General features: G+C 40.4%; 1 protein-coding gene across 2 annotated transcripts in view; it reads right to left on the bottom strand.

Annotated features, from left to right (window-relative positions):
* The window catches only part of FAT3 (FAT atypical cadherin 3), a 330,777-nt gene that overhangs the window by 27,416 nt on the left and 283,596 nt on the right, over nucleotides 1-19,765 (bottom strand). For both annotated transcript variants that reach the window (XM_086481717.1, XM_086481718.1), the window contains exons 14-20: nucleotides 17,957-18,171; nucleotides 17,165-17,302; nucleotides 14,408-14,551; nucleotides 13,668-13,865; nucleotides 10,384-11,182; nucleotides 2,319-2,453; nucleotides 1,141-1,298 (exon numbers count right to left, since the gene is read on the bottom strand). In XM_086481717.1, the coding sequence (XP_086337843.1) occupies nucleotides 1,141-1,298; nucleotides 2,319-2,453; nucleotides 10,384-11,182; nucleotides 13,668-13,865; nucleotides 14,408-14,551; nucleotides 17,165-17,302; nucleotides 17,957-18,171 (1,787 nt within the window). The remainder of the gene's footprint in view (nucleotides 1-1,140; nucleotides 1,299-2,318; nucleotides 2,454-10,383; nucleotides 11,183-13,667; nucleotides 13,866-14,407; nucleotides 14,552-17,164; nucleotides 17,303-17,956; nucleotides 18,172-19,765) is intronic.

Below are 19,765 nucleotides of genomic sequence, written 5' to 3'. Positions count from 1 at the left end.
CTCTGTATCATCTCTTATTGTTTTCAAGGGGCACCTTCCACCAGGGCCATTTGCTTTTTTCCAAGCATTTCTCAAAACTACAGAATTGCAAACATTCCCTACTGATATATGCTAAGAGCAACCATGATGAAGACTCCAAAGGTCTTCAAGCCCGCAGTTTTGTTTGGGGTTTTTTTTTTGAACAAAAAAGTACACTGAAAAGTTCAAACTGTGCATTTCTGTGAGTCTCAAAGCAGAGCTTAATTGTCTTGTACAAATCTGAACAACCCCGAGTCCCCAGTGAATGACAGACAGCACTTCTGTTTATAAAATATTTCAATCTAACAGCTATAAAATTATTTGTTGCCCATTAATAACCCATCTAGCCATTTTAACATTTTCAGCCAAAAGAACTCTAAAGATTACGAACACAGACACAAAAGGCTCTGTGCCATTTCTCCCACTGCTGAATTACAGGACATGGCTGAGTTACTAAAGTTAATGTCTCCATTTTGTACCTCAGCGGCTCTAACAGAAATACTATCCATGCAGGCTCTTGGATGAGCCTAACACTCCCTTTCCATCCAGCAGATATTTGCCATTCCAGAGAAACCCAACGAGGAACAAAAATGCACCGAGAACTTATCAATTAAATACTAATTGGATATCAATCTCCAGCTACCCTGTGTCTCTCTCAACAAATAATCTTAATTCACAGAGTGCAGAAATCTTCACATTCAGTAGGAGACATGTTCTAAGCAGTTGGTTTCTGGAATTGACTTGACAGCAGTGAGGGCATATCCTCTAACCACAGGCACAGACACAGGGGAAGAGCGGCTATTTCAACATGCATCGTTTTGACAATATGGTCATGTAAATGGTCAGATCTTGCATCTCATGCAGATTAGCTCCTGCATGCAGACACACAATGAACAGCACCCAATGGAGCACTTTTCCAAGTAAAGTACCACTAACAAACTGCTTTTTTGATTGTTGTGGTTGCTGCCATTGTTGAAATTGTTGTTTTTCCCTGTTAGCATGAAACAGATTCATTTTCTCACTGTACAGCTGAAATGAGAACAGCACTCCCCAAATCAAGAGCCAAGAGAAAACATATAATCAAGAAAAACAACTGCGGAAAAGATAAGTTATTTTAATTACCTTCAGAATTATACAGGGATTCGCTCTTGTGTACATTATAATCCCATTGCTTTGCAGGGTTCGCAGACGGAGAGCCAACTTGAATTCCTCTTTCTTGCTATTTTCAGAAACCCGGTATTTAATGTAGCTATTCCCAGCAAAGCTAAGGGAAGTGTGGCCTGAAATAATAATTTTGAAAAGACACATGTTCTTTCAATGACACGTGAAATAACTCCTCAACTGTCAAATTAATGAAAGAGTTTATAGAGCTAATGAGAATGTCTAGGAAGAAATAAGTAAAACCCAACTTTGACAGGGAAAAAAGCTGGCACCTGCAACAGAAACGTATTGTATTTTTTTAAAAGAAATATTTTTCAGGGGATGGAGGAGAGTTCTATTTCTCCATTATTATAGAAAAGAGAGATTCTCCCAAGTATTCAGCATTTTTAAGGTTATACACCCCTGGAGGCACCTACCTTGCCTCACTGATAATAGAGGGAGTCAAAACAACCATGCCTGTACATGAGGCAGTTGAGTTATGGGCATAAAGTTAGGGGTGGGCAGGTGCCAGCCAAACCCTTGAAACGAGTTCCCTGCAACCACTGCCCAAGATCACAGTGACATAGCTCAGTATCTGATGTGTTTTCATCAGGGAAACAGCACATGTGCTCTGTCATGAAGTCCTGGATTCACTGAAGTCAAGAGAAAGCTCCACTTCACTGGCTTTCCACCTGGCTCTTTATATGCCAGGAAACAACACAGCTGCAGAGAACTAACAAATGTCCTCAAATTTTTCTTTTGGGGTGGTATAGTGTTTTCATTAATAAAGACTGGAATTTCAGCAATCTAAATAGTAAGCAGAAGAGTTAATTACAGAGCTTTGCCCATGGCAGGAAAACATCTGGCATAATAGTCTCTAGGAAAAGTCCTGTTTACTCAGCAGCCTGTTTTACTGATCTGGGATTCAACCAAGTCATTGGGAATTTCCCAGCGGAAACTGGATCACGGGCTTCATACAGCCCCATAGCTATAAAGACAAGTATTTTACAGGGCTTATATACACACACACCGAGTGCCAGCGCCGAGACGGGTTAAGCAGTACACCTACTGTTGACTTCAGTGGCACCTCTACCTACAAAATGAGAATGGCAGCACATTGCTGTTCAAGTATATCTTCCCTTTACTGCTGTGACATGCACCTGAACATTCGCCAAGCTTTCCTGGTGGGCACTGGCAGATGAACGGTCTCCGGTTAGCTTCATAGCCCACACACTGCATGTCCCCCGGACAAGGCTTCTCCAGACAGGGGTCGTTAGACCCTGGGCAGAGTCCTCCTGCATTAAGTTAAAATACTGTCAGGGATACACAGCGTAAAGCACGATCTGCAGCAATACAAGAATAATGAAAGGCAATTATTGATCTCACACTTCAGTACAAGCAAAGAATGGCTTAATAATAACAACAACAACAAAAACTTCCAGAAGAGCATCCTTTGGACAAGTACACAGCAAACCAGTTATGGTTCTTCTTCAAAGGCTGCCCTAAAACCCATGGCAACATATTATAAAAAACAACCATTATGAGCAGTAACTAGTTTATAATTGGTGTTGTGACTCTCAGGCCATTCATTTTCTCACAAAGCCTCCTGTGTAAGCAATTTAGAGATATGAGAAAAAGAATGACCCGAAGCTATGCACTTTTGCCCCAGCACACCCATGAGAAGCAAGTTTAAGGAGGTAGAGTTCCCTAGGAGACAAAATAAGGAAAAAGCCATTCCTGGGCTACAGAGTGACAGGTGGACTTTTCATCCTCATGCTGTACAGGACACGCTTCCAGCCTGATCATACAGCATAGGCAAACTTGCCCTGTCCCCATGTTCCTCCTGACATTTCTGAGATCTCACTTCCCATTGTGCACCTTGCCCATGCTGCCAAAACCTATCCTCCTTTCTTCTGGTTGTGACTGCACAAGTCCTGTTGCATCTGGAACTGCATATGTCCAGAAAAAAAAAAGAAAGTAGATTACTTGCTCTGGACACTAAGAACTCAAAGTCAAGAGCTTTTGAAAATCAAAAATAAGATGATTGTATTTCTTGACATTACATTACTGAAGAAAGAAGCAGCTTAATATTCTAAGTAGCCAGTTGCAATTTATAAATTGGATAAAACATCCATGTCCTTTTGTATTTGGGGAAGAGCACATTAAGCACGCTAGTGTAAACTCTTCCCTAAAAATATTTTATTAGTATGGAATCCAATCTTGCCCAAGAATAGGTGAATTCAGAATTACTACTAACTTTGTAAGTGAAGCAATCTGAAGAGACTGTGTTTTAAATTTGCCTAAAATACTGGTGCAAGACATTTACATTAAGGTTCTTCAAAACATCCTAAATTCTTAACATCTATCAAGCTGAGCATGTCATGGGCTTACTTAAAACCTGTCAATGTCAGGGGAACTTCTTGCATTTTGTGGGGTTTGGCTAAATCTTCTCTATAACTTCTAAAAGTGTCTAAATAAATCTGTTTTGATTGCCCTAATCATAAAAGATTTGCAAACTCTGTCTGCAATAATGCAAAACATGATAAAACTATCGTTATTTAATATAGGAATTGTCAGGAATAAACTACTTTCCCAACAGTTAGCCTCTTCTTGGTTGCAGTAAGGAACCTGGTAGCTGCAGGGTCAGCTTCTACCTTTGGACATTTGTGTGCGGCTGCTATGAAAGTAGCCTTTAAGTGCAGGGAAAAAGGGACCCCTGCCCTTGCTTCTGTTTTTTTGCAGCCGGAGCTTGAACAGAGTGAAAGCCAGTTGCTAGGACAATGGACAGGTGTCTCTTGTTTTGCTTATCAAATTCCTTTACTTAATACATGCAGATGATGATTTTAACAATAAAAATTCAGCACCTTCCTACCCATCACTTTCTGAATACTAGCATTTCTTATTTATTGCAGGATCTTTATCATATTCAAAAACTACTTTATTTCTTGAGCATATGTACTTTTTTTTTTACAATTTATAAAGGAAGAAATCAACCTGTCATAGAGTATATCTCCAAAAGTAATGAAAGAAAGAATCTTATTGCTCTCACACTTTAGTACAAACCAAGCATAGCTGAAATTACCTGGCACTGTAAGCATTTTCTGGAAAAAGAAAAATTACTACTGTAGGTTTCAAAGTGGACATGGACTGACTACAAATATGGCAATGACTGTAAATGTCTTGCTTGATGTACAGCACAGTCAATTTAATCTTTAACATCCTCCCCTCCTTTGTCAAACATTAGTTTGAGAGGTCTATGCAGTAAACGATTTACAGTACTGCCTGTAGCACGGTTAGAAAATGATGCATGGCAATCTTTATTAATCACTTTAGTAGGTAACATTAACAGGAATAACAGCTGCAACATACAGTCACACTTTAAGTCTTATAGAACCAAGAAACAAATGTCATTTAGTAGGGTTCTGCACTGCAGAACTATATTCTATTTAAATGTAAGGTCTGCAGAATTTAACATAGAAAACTATGTTTTCTATAGGTTGGGTTTTTTTTTCTAAAAAAACCAACCCATTCTTTGGAATTCAGTGGCAAGTAACAATTATTTCTGATATCATAAGAGGTGGCTGAATATTCTATAGGCTGCCTTGTATTTTCTACTTGGTTCTTTCAGCTATTTTAATTCATTCTTATGTGACAAATACACAGCATTCTGCTGTACGCAGAGTATATCTCTTCTCTGAACACATTTAAATCTTTTGTGAGGCTATAATTCAAGTGAGCCTCTGCGTAGCTGACAGACAAGTCATTTGGACAAAAGCCCCACAGCTTGTCAGTGTGCAGCGGAAAGGGGCACTGAGATTTCCAAATGTGGCTCTGCAAATTTTCACATCTCCTAACCTATGACTGTATCTTTGACATGAAGCAATAAAGCAATAGCTTACTTTGTTATCCATCTTTGCCAGTTTTTTTTACTGGATTCAAACTCTGATTTGTACTTCAGAGTCATCCTTCCATAGTCAAAAAATATATGGAAAGGATCTAATGTACTTGGTGCAACTGTGGCGACACACTAAAGAACTTTTTACCCTGGCAGGCCAAGAATACTTCCAGTAAACTACAAGCAAATCAACTTTTTATTCATTCTGCTGCAGCAGGATTTCATAGCTGTCACAAAATTTTTAAAATACTAAGACTTGGGAGAATAAATGCTTTATGCCGGTCTGTATGGTTATAAGTACATAAGTTATAAATCTGCATTATTGCATTGCCCAAGCTAACGTGCATTTTCAGGCTGATTTCACAACTATGTGGAGCAAAATTGTGAAATTGTTCAAGGTTACGTTGTCCACATCAAAGATTTACAGGCTGAGTTTAAATAAAATTATTCTAATGTTGCATTTCCACTCCAAAGAGCAGTCTATTACCATCCAATAAGTCATTCAAGAAATATAGATTTGAATTTATCATTTTTTTTTCCCTGTAGGCAAGTCCAGACAATCCACAGCATTCCCTTACTTACATTAGTATATATAAAGCTGTTCTCTACAAGGTATCACAGAGACACATAAGCTGGCATCAAGCAGTGCGTAGCACAAAAAGGTGGAATAGACCCACTTGATTTTGATAGATCTTCAATTTAATTCCCCAAAGGAGGTAAAAGTATTACAATCTCCATACTAGCATACTGAGGAAGAAAACACTCTTCCATTGCAAAATGGGACATTTACTTAATTCCCATCTCTCCAAAGAAGGATCACTTCCAGGAATGTAAATATATTTTGAAAATTGAATGCTTCAACAATTTTAACTTAAGCCTTGTGATATTTGCTGTTTTTCTGTAAGCCCTTTCTCCTGAACCTGTAGGAATATTAAAAAAAGAATCTGTTTCCTTCACTTGCAGAAGAAAGCTTGAAAGGTGACTCCTGAAGCAAACGTCAAACCGTTAAACAATCTAATAATTAGTATAGTGGGGAGGGAAGACCCCACTCATGAGGTGCAATTTGTTTTTATTTTTTGTGCACATTGACAAGGCATTGTAAGCAATGATTACTGTATACATATCAGTGGAGATACCACAAGTTTGTTTCTGCACAATTCGGCCATAGGTCTCAGTTAGCTCAAGCGTCTCTGGAAAACTTTGTGTCACACAGTATGTCCCAGTGAATCAGATGCTCTCCCAGTTTAGAAGTGAGACATTTGGCCTCTTCCATCCAGTCTTTGGTCACAGCTTCCTTTAAGATCCCTTTAGTGATAGACAGTAATTCCCACTTGCCCTGATTCTACAGTCATGCCCCCACTTCTTGCTTCAGTTCTCCCATGTTTTATAAGAGACCGTGCATTCTCAGCATGGGACTTAAAAGGGAGATATTCGCAAGGAGAAACACCTTTCCTTATACAAGTGCAATGTTAAAAGGACTACAGCCAAATCAAATCTATCAAATTTATCTACAGTTCTTTGTTCCCAAGAACAGACAGGACACCTTCTTCAATCTTCCTGGCTACCTTGTCAGGACAACTCCAGGCTCATTAGTATGCGTGTGCTTCCTGAAAATGGGAAAAGTAGTGTTGTAGACATAGGAATCGGGTTCCCAATGCCCCATCCTGCAAAACATCCAGGACTTTTTAAGAGGCCGTGTGTGCTCTAAGGAGCTGAGGACACAACCATCTCTGAATGGTTCCTGATAGGTCCTATATTAATAACAGATCACCACAGTCTATGATTTCCTTTTGTCAGAACATTCAGAAAATGCTAGAAGTGGCTCCGTAAAGTCTGAACTGCCTGGTTTCATAAGAAAGTGGTCCAACTGAACTGCTGTTCAGTTGATTAAATAACGTGGATGTGAGTGTCTGCACTGTTGCTGAACGATTCTGGGTCTATTAGAAAAATTCTTTCGAACTATTAATCCAGAACGGTATTAAACATTTGAAATGGAATTCATCTCATCTAACTTTAGGGCATGATTCATCTGACTGATTTTAGACATCTAGGGAGAGATCTATCACATCATTAAAAATACCTCATTCTTTCAACTGTCTGCAAACGGGGCCTGGAGTGACCAGCTCAGCTGTAGATATATACCACATTCGTCAAGATGATTTCAATCCAGCCATCTCCCATAAACATATTAATATAACCTCACTTTTGTAGGATTACAACGCAGAACAACTCTATAGCAAAGTAGTCCCAAGAAAACCTGCTTCTTCCCTGCATCTTCATCTCAACACAAAAGAATTACTTCGCATCTTGAAGAACTAAAAATATGCAATAGATTTTTGCTTCTGAAAAATGAGAATGTCATGAGAACTATTTTACATGAATATATTTGTTCTGGTCCTCCTATCTTTATTTCCCACAAGCACTGACAGATGTTTGCATACCTCATGTCATGTGATGGGAGACTGGCAATTGCATAGCCCCTACAGCCACGCTGAAACAAACCCCAGTTTGTTACAATATTTTTCACACAAACACAAGCAGATGAGCCAGAAATCTAAGACGACAGTCTGTTATTGGAAAACTCTTTAGTTCAATTTTATTGATTTTAAAGGCTTAGATTGATGCACCTGAACTTTCGAACTTATCCTTCCAGAGCTGAGCTGCTGAACCTCCAAAGTTCACCCACTGCCTGCTTTACAGTCTCCCTGCATTTTCATGTTAGATAACTCCGTTTGCCCACACAGGTAATCTAGGTAAAGTTATGCACAGCTGGCATGCATAAATTGTGCATATCTGTGACATCTGCCAGGGGGAAAAATACTCCAAGTATGATACATATTTCAAGAGCGAGTGAATTAGTTCAAACTCGAGCTTTCTGGGTCATAATTGAATCAGATCTCTGGAAACATATGCAATATTTTAATGGCTTTGTCATAATTCAAGCTATTAATATTTACTGGACTGGATCATGAAACTATCCTAGTAAGAAAGTATAATATTTTTATTATATTGATAATAGCTTGCTAATGCTGTCTTGTTACACAAGCCAAAAAAAAATTATTCTAGTATTTTGGGTGCTCTTTTTCTGACTTGCTACATTTATATGCATGTGTAAGAACTACTGATCAAAGAAGCATTTGCATTTTTCTAACTCTTTTACTGGGCCTAGTCTTTAGCCTTCATGAACCACAAAACTGTACATAATTCTCTACCTAACATACCCTCAGAAGTCTGTGTTACCTTCTATATGATAAAACACAGTGTGTATCTGTGTATCTACCTAAATACCAAGACATTTCTTGTGCTTCCTTTAACCAAAAACAGAAGAAAAGGCTGAAGCATTGACAAATGCGGAGAAAGGCAAAGCATGGGTTTTTTTACTTCCCATCAAGATCTCTTACCTCTGTGTAAGTAATAGGCACCAAGGCTTTCACCTCTCTGCTAGCTACACTTAAATCAGCAGCTCTGTCCACAGGGTGGATGGTGGACTGGACATGCACAACCCCACCCCAAGTCTTGTGGATCACTCATGGGAAATCAGCACATAGTGGCTCAAACAGGAGCTGTGGGAACCCATCCAGCAACCCAGCTGGACCGGGACAAGCTGCCTGTTGCAACTGTTCCCATACAGCAGTCTTCGAGGCCATGATAAATGGTCCAGAGGCTAGGGAACACAGACGGTCTGCAGAACCACGCTGCCTTTCTGGCAGCCTGCCATGTACTTTGAGGATTGACTGGTACATGACAGAAAAATTTGGAAATTGCTGTCCCAGCTGAATTTTTGTGCTTCCACTGCAAACCTGCTGTGCAAGGAAGAAAAGAGAGAGAGCTGCTGGATTGGAACTGTACTGCATTGCAAAGTCCTTTTTTTGGAGTTAGGCTAAAGGATTATGAGGCAGATCCACTTACCATTAGTATCTGAAGGGAATAACACATCATTATTAACTTTAATAAGTAGTGAAATGAAATTATAAACAGTGAAAATTTTGGCTGCCAGGAAACCAATTTCTGACAGTGAGGGCTATCACTATCCCCATGGAGATGAGGATTGTGATTTCTTGGTACGAAAATGAGACAAAGCTACCACTTAGAGAATGTAGAAGTGTTTTGCACTGGCTCCTGGACCCATTTGCAGGATATTGCAGCATTGTCCCTTCTAAACCTGTGAAAATCCTTTATTTCAGAGCTTTTCATGTGTAAAAAACCACTGACTACTGTTATAATAGACACATCTATTTGAAACTTACAATGCTATTATTTAAAAATTGACCAGATAGTCTGCTTTTGAATGTACATGAGAATACCTCAGGTACAAAATTCTGGTATTTTTACAGAACTGAACTTCTATGGCATTGTTATTCACGTGCTGCGGGAGACAATGATTTCTAGTTAAGCTTTATGCAATTTATGCCTATTTTCATCCCTACTGAAGTCAACGGTAAGATATGAAGTCCTGCTGACTGCTGCAGAAACAAAGGCTGGTTACTGAGAGACATGGCTGCTGAATTCTTGTACTGCTCTCTGTGTGTGTGCATGTGTGCTTAAGATGAGGGAGACTTAAGATGTATTGATTTTACAGCAGCTTTTTTCTCCACTCTTAAATGAAGTGGAATGAGGAGCAAATAGCCTGGCAAACAAAAGAAACAGAACTATTATTATAGCTGCCTGAGGTTTTATACTCCAAGTGCAGAATCATAAGGAAGACTGGCTCTCAAGTCTGTTTGTCATATATGCTCATGTGAGACCTCTGCCAAAATGTGGAACAGCCTGAAACCCAGCCAACACCCCACCCTGCCACCTACTGTAGCACTAAAGGTCAGGAACACTGCTTGCTTGCAGTTACTTAATAAAATACTTCATTGGTTTCCATGCCCCTCTGCAAAAATGGGACTGGAAAAGGCCCTTCCACCTCCACTGTGAAGGTCAGGGGTACCTTTCCTTGGAGACGGCTGGTGCATCGCTGCAGACCAGGCTCTTCTGCTACGAACATGCTCCAGGTTTATTCCAGTGGTGGCACCGATGGAGTGGGAAACCACATCCCTCCCTCTCGCCTTCCTTCCCCTCCCCTGGACACTGGTTGATGGCTCTGATTATGGAGCCTCCAGGAAAGCGGTCTTTGTCATAGAAGGCCAAAGTTCATCAACTTCCATTTACATCAGTAAACACGAACAATTCTTCCTGAGCCTGAGAAATCAATTCCCACAATACATCAGCCAGTCGTGCTTTAACGGACTGAATTGAAATGCCCCTTCTAATCTGCATCAGGGGAATAAAACCAATCCTATCACATAATGTGTAAAGACGGGAGGGGAAGAGGGAACGGTACTCACCATTGCACATGCAGCGCACATTCCTGTAAAAGCGGGGGCACACAAAACTAATTCGTGCTGTGCTATAGGTCATCAGGGAATGTGAATCAATAGATAGACTTTGCTCACAGTGTTGTTCCTGACAATCCAGTCCGGAGCAATTCTTCTCCAAGATAGCAGAAATACGAATCACATTCTCCAAGTGTCTCCTTGCATTGGTAAGCTTCTGAATCAAATAGGCAGGCTTATAGAAACCACTGTTGTGCATCTGAACTGCAAACAGCATGTCAAGCTGATTGTTACCTGCCACCGGCTGAATACTGATGATGTGTAGGCTGTCTTGTTTTTGGGAGAGCACTGCGTTTCGCAAGGTACGCCTGAACCCGTGCATGTGAAGACCCACAAAGTCTTCCGGGGAAACGTTCTCAAAACGGATGGTGACTGTGTTCTGCAGCATTTCTTGTAGCAGTTGCTCAACGTGGACAACAACATCGATGGGTACCTGGAACCGGCCATCACTGACAGAGACATTCAGGACATACTTGCCATTATCGAGCCCTCCAAGGGCAATGATCTTCCCATCATGACTGTTGACCTTGAACAAACTTTTCTGCTCTGATTTTAGTGTATACGTGAGGACATCGTACACATCTTGATCTGTAGCATGAATTTTCCCAATGACTCCCCCAGGAAAATCATCTTCCATAGTGACAATGAAAATCTCCAGTGGAATGGCAGTCGGTTTGTGAATGCTCTCTTCAATAACCCTCACCTGCACGTAGGTGTGGGAAACCTGCTGAGGTTTTCCAGAGTCCTTTGCCTAATGTAATTTAGAAAAACAAAACAAACAAAAAAACAGAATAAACCACACATATAACACAGCCAACAATCATAACTTCTTGCTATATATATTTTCACAGCATCAGGAATTCTGAAAACCTCTCAAAAGAACTTCCCAAATGCATTTACAAAATACATATGTAAAGAAATGTCTCAGCCATTTCTAGCAGCGGAACTTACAAACTCTTTAGGGAAGCACAGATATCTCATCTAAGTGGATTGCAGAGAGAAATGTGTCAGCAGAATGTCTCATTACTCAAACTGAAATGTTCCCAGGATCCCACAGCTATCACTTGTCCTCTTCTCAACAGAGCTGTTTGAATGTGGTATATTCTGCACCAAATGGAGTTTGGGCTCACTTCTACCCTGGAAAAGAGACTGAAGCCCAATGAAATACCAGTATCAATTCCTGCGTTGCTTGGTGTGCTCCAAAGTGTTTCAGACCCTGCTCAGTTTGTGTGGATGTGAGGGTGTTCAGAGTTTTTCTACAGTGCTCTGTACTACTTTACCTCAAGCAATCGAGAAACATGCTTGAAATCAAAAAAATCTATCACCCTCCAAAAATGAAATAGAGTGCTTGTGCTGTTACTAACAATAAAATATGAGAGCAGCACTGCACTTAGACACATGACTGTATGACCCAGAGCATGTATGATAGCATCACTTGGACTTTATTACAGAGAGTAAAAGAGCAAGTATGACACAAAAACCAAGACCATCGTGACAGAAAGATGTGCAAACTTGAATCAGTGTCCTTTCCTGTGCTAAGAAAAATGTTTCATTGAAGTCACTATTAAGATACACTACTCCATGTATTTATTTGCTCCAAAGAAGAATAGAAGACTAAATGACCACTGGGCAGACATGCAGCACACATTCAAAGATCTTTGTATTCGGAGATGGGGAGGAAAATTTACAAGCTGAACAAAAAAAAAGGCAGGATGGCAACAGTAATATGGACACTACTAGGAAAGAATTAGTAACACTAAGACACTCTAAAAATCATTCATCCTCACTCATAAAAGGGCTGGGTGGAATATTTAAAAAAAGATTGTATGTATATGTGCGCACACACACACGTACATGCACAGAGATTACATCCCATTCCACTTTCAATTTTAACTTTACTTTTTAATAAACCTAACACAGACAGGGAACCTGATGGTGGAAAGGAGAAAGCAGCACTTTGGCACGTACGAATGGAAAGAAACATTTCTATGGTCTGTACACAACAGAATACTATAAAATATGTTTTCACTGCAGAAATCCCTAAAGAAAATAATTCTGGGAGGAATTAGGCCTCCACAATCCAAAAGCATGGTTTTCTGAACGTATCGGTCCATCTCAGACATTGTGGTCTGTAATATTTAATTTATATGACATACTTGGATCTATATAGCTAGAGGATACTGCTTAAATTTAATTCTTCTGCCAAATTTTGGCTATACTGGAACTTTGGCTAGCAAATTGCCCTGAAAGCAGGGTATTTTAGGATGAAGTCATGGTAAAAATGAAAGGTGATGGTTTGTTTATGCTTGCACAAGGCTCAAAAATCAGGTTTCAGGAATATTAAATGGCAAACTTGTAAAACTTTCCTTTGATCTGAACTGAAAATTAGCATCAGAGCTTGTATTTTTTGAATTGTAACTAACTGAGGATGTTACTGCTACGAACAATATTAAATGTGTTTGTAAAGGAGCAGACAGGCTGTATTTAGAGAAATCAACTCCAGCAAAGCAAGTGAAGGAAGCCTGCATTTCAGACTTAGCTTACAGGAGCATGTCCCATTTTGATGAAAAGGTGTAGTTCATTCCCTAGACTTGCATACTTACTGAACCCTACTACGTTTTCTCTGGCAGGCCTCAGAAATGTGGACAAATTACTGTTGGATTTATAGTTTTTTGTAATCAAAATTACCCTGGTTACAAAGTTCCTCAACAATGACCCTAAAGCTAAGCTTGAGCTGGACTTCTATTGCATGTCTTATTTTCACATTCTTTAAAAGCTAAGTTGACCTTGGAAATGTGATTTCATGAATTCTTGGTAGGCTTCCAAAAATTTATGATTAAATTTATGACTTAAAAGCAGAAGTGATTTTCCTTCCTAGAACAATATTTTGCTGTCACTCGTTCTGTGGTGTATTTATATGTATATAATGCATTTTTGCTTATTTTCCTCGCTTAGCTACAGCAAAAAAAAGATGAAAATCTTAAATCATAACGGCTGCTGCTCAGAAAATCCATTTCATGCGGAGGAAATTTGAAAGGTGGCTGGCTACCTATTTATATTTATATGAAATTAGGTTTAAAGACATCAAAGGAAATATACCATATTGTGCATTTGTGAATGCATGGTATTTACTCATAGAATACAGTCAATTAAAACCAACCTATACAGGCAATGTACAGATGACCTACCACTATGAGGGTTTTTGTTTCTGTGCAGATGCAAAAATCAAGCCGTACCTGCACACAAAGCACATATTCGGTCGCGACCATGTGCTTGAAGATGACTGCAGATCTCAAGACGCCGTGAGGGTCCAGCGTAAACTCCTCCTCTTCATTGCCAGTGAGGATGGTGAAGGTAAAAGGGGGGCCATTGTGAAAAGAGTCTTTGTCTGTCACTACCAGCTGCAAAATGCTTGTGCCCACTGGTTTATTTTCCTTTACACATATACACAGCGTATAAAGAAAAGGATTAAAATGATACATATCACAATCATAAAATACCACGTTTAGCTATTGAATATTCAACTGAATGCTCTTTGCCCAAGATGCGTTTCACAAGCAGCCTTTATTTGACACTGCTTATGCCTCATGGACCAGTAGCAGAGATGGAGGTACCCACCTCATCTCCAGGGACCGATGAGCTCTGCCTGATACTGTGTCTGATCAGGACTGACTAACCATTAAGACTCGCACCCTAAGCAAGGTGTAAAGAAGTGTGAACTCATCCCAGCTCAGACTTTCTGAGGCCAGAGTACCTGGTGCAACAGGGCTGAATGGTACAATGGGTGACAGATGCTAAGGATAAGGAGCCTCGGCAAACAAGAAACTTACTTAAGAAAGCCGTGTTTATACTTTCCTTTAAATAAGAACATTTGATACATCTTTTTCAGATAAATCACCAAAAGCTACTTAACTGAAACCAAATGCTTTTGTATTTTAAAGGTCAGAGAAGTTTCTGATGTGCAGGATAAACTTACTTGAATTACAGCTGTATAGTTAGCTGGAGTAAACACAGGGCTATTATCGTTCACATCAGAAATGTCCACGTTGACCGTCACAGATGAAGACAAAGGAGGGGTGCCGCTGTCTCTTGCCTGGATAACTAATGAATAACCAGATATCTGCAAAAAGGTGAAAACATTAAATCATCATGAAAGCAGTCCTAAATTTTAACTTGTGTTCTTTACATCCAGTGCATCACCTACCACATTCTAAGGAAAGCTGGCCTCATTATCTTCCCTGACCTTAGTATAACATTATCCTGGTTATTGCCACACTGTGTCCCAACTTCTGTTTTATAAGGCTATCGATAAACATAACAGCTTCACTGTATTAAAATAGCTGTATCAGATAACGCATTCCTGACACAAAGGGGCAGACAAAAAATAAACTATGGATAATATCCAAACTCAGCCATTACTACTGTAGCTAATATTTTCATCACTCCTAGGTGTCATCTGGGATATGTGACCTGATTCTATTTATCTTACGGTTGGTTTCCAGGATATTATATAAATTGCTTATTAGAGCAAACCTCAGTTTGACACACAGTGTTTCTACCATGGTGATGGAGAACGAAGAAGAACTTCACAGGCAGTTGGCTTAAACACACTGGAAAACATTTGGGACTACTAGAGACAACAGTCTCCGTAGCAACAGGATATTATCCACCATTCAGTAGAAGGGTTTTTTGAGCCTGCTTGTTTGCAACAGACACAAACTACTCAGCACAGTGTGGGCAGTTCAGTGCATCACCCATGGGCCCTCTATGCACATATGTGCCCGTGCGTGAGGTGTGAGTGTATGTGACAATTTGCAAAAGCTCTGTCTATGCACAGTTTATAGATGACAGTTTGATTTTATGAACTGCATCCTTATGTCAGCCTCCTTACGTCTTACAACTGCTTTTTACTGTATATCGCTTCATGCTCCCCAGGGAGACACGTCTGCCTGTGAATCCCGCTATGGGGGAGCGAGCAAAGGGGAAAATGCGCACCAGATAAAACACCCTGCTCCAGCCTCTTGGTGCAGGGCTGGAGAGAGGAAAAGCATGGCCCTGCAGAGGGGAACAACGTAATGTTAAAGGGGCTTTTTCAAGGTAGGAGGAAATCCAAAGCCACCTGAAAAATAAAAGCCATTTGGACAGGACAGAGGAGTACAGGCTACACGTATGAAACAACGGGGCTCTTCTGGGATGTGGGATCAAACTAAAGAAAAAGGAAACTTGGGGGCGGGGATTGTAGGGAGGAGAAAGACTGCAATTTGGTGGGGGCATAGTGACACAGGAGGGAGGAAGAATCCTGAACTATGGGAAGTCAAGAAACTGAGGCAGCGAATGAATCTTTTTGTTTTTCCTTTCGAGCTCTAATTTCTACTGCTAGCTAAAGACAAGACTGACGGTTTTGTGGGATCTTTCCCAACTTTTGTGGATGTTTGCTTTCATTTCAGTGTATCCCAGAAAGGCAGATAGCAAAAGTCATGGTTTCTATGTGATTACATCTCTGGAAATAAGTTTCCCTAAACCACTGAAACCTGGGCAGCTGGGGATATACAGCAGATGGGGCATCATGTATCATTTTCCCTGAAGGGGTCAGAAACAACGTGTGTCTAGGAAATGTGCCAAGGAAGCAATGAAAAAAAAGACAATATCACAGCTTATTTTAACCAAGTGAAACTTTGGAAAATGCAGATCTAACAGAAATGGCATTAAACATGCACACGCCGGTGAGGGTGAGTGAGTGTGTCTGAATGCAGATGTATGTAAGTGCACTTCAGAAATTAAATAAAACCATATTAAGAAATTAAACCTGTTCCATTTAAGAGAAATACATTCCAGCAAATTTGTAACACGCACAGCCATTGTTACTTCCCTGTCTTCAACAGTCTGGTAAAATCATCCTGCCTTTGTGATAATACAGAAAGGATATTTGTCACTGTTTTAAGCAGTAGCCCTGCTTCCAGTAGAAAGATTTTCCAGCTGAGCCCATATTCTGAGGACAGCAATCAGCTTCCCCAGTTTCGTGGAGGCGTTGCTCGGAGGCAGGAGGCATAGATTTCTTTATGTATTGCAAAGGCTTTTGAAGCCATGCAGCACTTTCCTGCCCTGCTAGTTGCACAGGCAACTGTATTTGTTTGCTTTTTTCCCAAAGCTGCTAATTGCTAGCTATAGCAAAATGGTGATAAATCACCCTGAATGAATAATCTAGTAAGCAAACAAAGCAGCAGAATCTGTTTAATGAAGCAGTCTTTCAATTTTGGTACAGCCCGGCCACTTCATAACATCACCTCCCCAGTGACATGTTTTGCAGAGCGCTAATTAATGGCTGAGGTCTCAGCTCGGTGCTTGGTGCCACAGTCTGGAGTATGTTGTAATCACTCCGTTGCACACACCACTGCACGTGTGCTCTTGCACACGCAGGAAAGAGGAGGCAGCTCATTAACACGGCAACAGCTGCCAGTGGACCACAGCAGAAATCCAGGGGTTTTGCCCTGATCCGGCCTCAGCTGCTGTGTTGGTGCAGGATGGGAATGCTAGCCGAGTGGCTGGCTTGTAGATAAGACTGGGGATAGGGTTGATGGGAAGAAGTGGACCACCATTAGAAAAACCTGTTGGAGCATCTTAGGCTGATTGTTGCAGAGTATAAAAGAAGCTTCTTCAAAGCAAGCTAGCAGCAGACTTGAGATCACTACACATCTGTAAGTCATTGTAAGTTAAGAAGTCCCGCATGTCTTACCCTTTCTCTATCCAATTTCTTTTTAACCTTCACGAGTCCCAAAACAGGGTCAACCGAAAATTCATTGTCTTGATCCCCATTCACTATGGAAAAATGAATCTGGCCATTGGAAGGACTGTCCAGATCTTCTGCTATCAACTTTTTTGAGAGAAGAGTGAAAATTAGCAAATCAAATGTTAAGCCATCTGTATGAAACATTAATTGCTCAACACCCCAAAAATTAATCGTTCATATTCCACCAGACTAGTTACATCTGAACTGAACACCTCTACAGCATCAAGCCAAGCATCAAGCCAATCAGTTTTTGATAGGAGGCTCCCCTTGGACCTTTGCATTAAATTCTAGCCTTAAAACATACACAATATTTTAATCTTAATATTTCATACAACACTTCTGGATCTACAGGTTCCAAGATGAGAGTATTGTGAGGTTTGGGTACGGCACACTTCATGCCAGACTACACAAATACTATGTATCTCACTGAAAAGTTGAATTCTGCCTTTTCAATGAAACCTATTAATTTCTAGTTGACTCATGAAATGCAATGCTTTAAACATGCCATTGCTTTTTGACAGCATGTTACAAAGAAACAGTCTGCACTACTACTACTTTCTTTCGGGGTGAAACTGGCAGCAGCCTGGAAAGCAGTAGCAGACACATAGTATTGGCTAGAGAACAGTTTGGGTGATTCAAGATGCAGTAGTTATCATTAACCAGTGCAGCAGTATTTTATGAAAGGCCACGTGGCACAGGGCTTCATCCTGCCTAAATCCCGCCCATGGCCACACTCACCATTATCACCGAATCACCGATGGCGGCGTCCTCGCTGATGACTGCGCTGTAGACCACCTGGCTGAATTTCGGTGCATTGTCATTAACATCTGTCACGTTTACATTCACAGTCGTAACAGCGCTCAGGGCTGGAGTACCTCCATCTTTTGCTTCCACTACTAAGTAGAAATCCTTACATGATTCATAATCCAAAGCTTCAAAAATGGAAATCACTCCTGTGAAGCAAGGGAGGGAATGTCAACAGCCAGTGAAAAACAAATAATGCGATGGACTAAGGGATTTGACTGTAGTAAACAGTACAGCATGCTATTTATCACCATGGCACGCATACAAAATACGTTGTTCTAACTGTAACACTGCCCAATCCAATAAAAATATTTGGTCAGGTTTCTACTGGTGTCATTTGATTAAAGAAAGATGCTAACTGTGCTTGGGCTGCCCATGCTGAAAGGACCTTCACAAGCCATGAAGCAGTGAACAGCTTCTCATAAAAATACCTTTTATTATACGAGTATCGTAGACAGAGAAGTGGGGGCCATATCCACCCATTTGCCTGGGCTCATGCACGGAGCCTGTGGGAGAACTGGATGCTGACTCTGGAAATCAGTGCTGACAAGTCAACAGAAATTCACTCCCACGTAATTAACTTCTCATGAATTAAATACAAATGAATGGGGTATGAATGCCTTTGAGAAATCAGTTGTCTATCACTTATGTGATTAAACACGGACTTGCCCACTCAGCTAGGTTTATAAATTTTGGGTTTCCTCACCATACAATCAAAATTAAGATTCTCTGTAACTTGACTCACCCAAACACCCTCCAGGATAGAAATTATTATAATGCACGCCCTCCACTTGTTTCCCATGTACCCATAACCTTAACAAGAAGAAAGGTGTGGGTTGTGCACAGATTACTGGTGATGCCTTGAAGGAGGTAATACTGGCCTTGGCAGGAAAGACTTAGAAGAAAATCCTTAACCTTGGCAAGCCAAATCCTCTTCAACATAGACCCATCAGGAGCAGGGATGTATGGGGCTTAAAGGCCATTTAGTCCAACTGCTGCCCAACACAGGTCAGCTAAACCTAATCATTCTTGAATGTACTCATCTCTAATGTTCTTATAAACCTCCAACAACATCAGTTTCCTAACCTTCTTATGAAATGTATTTCAGTATTTAATAATCATTACAGTAAGGAATGTCTTCCTATCCTTTAACCGAAATAATCCAAATGCAATTTAAGCCCATTCACATCTTCTTTTCTCATGAATGGGCATGGAGAGCAGTTCATTCCCCTCCTCTTTGTAGGTACATTTTACAGGCTTGAATACTAACAGCATGTCTTCTCTTTTCTAACTTAAGTAGCTTCAACTCCTTCAGTCTTTCCTGGTAAGCCACATTTTACAGACCTCAGATCATTCTTCTTAATCTTGTCTGGGCTCTCTCCAAATGAATCCTACCTTTCAGCATGACTTGCTGGAAGCAGAAGCCCTGAAGAGAAGCTTCCAAGTGGCTAGCAGAGAGTTCCCACTGATAAATGCTGTGAAGGGCATTATTTTTCAAGACCTGATCAGGCATGCTACATCACCACCCGGCTGTCTGGAAACTGAGCTCCTGCCTCTAAACCGATAATAATGGAGCTGTCACACACTAATGAATAATAAATATTTTTTTTCCCCCCCTCTGTATGATTAAGCTTCATTATGGGTTTTTATTGATTTATCTCCTTGGCTTCATTGTCAAATGTGAAGTTAAGTATCACTGTCTAGGCGTATTTATGTTTAAATTTTGTTAGCACTAATCACCAT

Source organism: Leptosomus discolor, chromosome 1 (assembly GCF_034619465.1).
Source record: "Leptosomus discolor isolate bLepDis1 chromosome 1, bLepDis1.hap2, whole genome shotgun sequence".
NCBI classification, from domain to species: Eukaryota; Metazoa; Chordata; class Aves; order Leptosomiformes; family Leptosomidae; genus Leptosomus; species Leptosomus discolor.
Note: the sequence above shows the minus strand (reverse complement) of the source record. Positions and strands in the feature narration are given on the sequence as shown.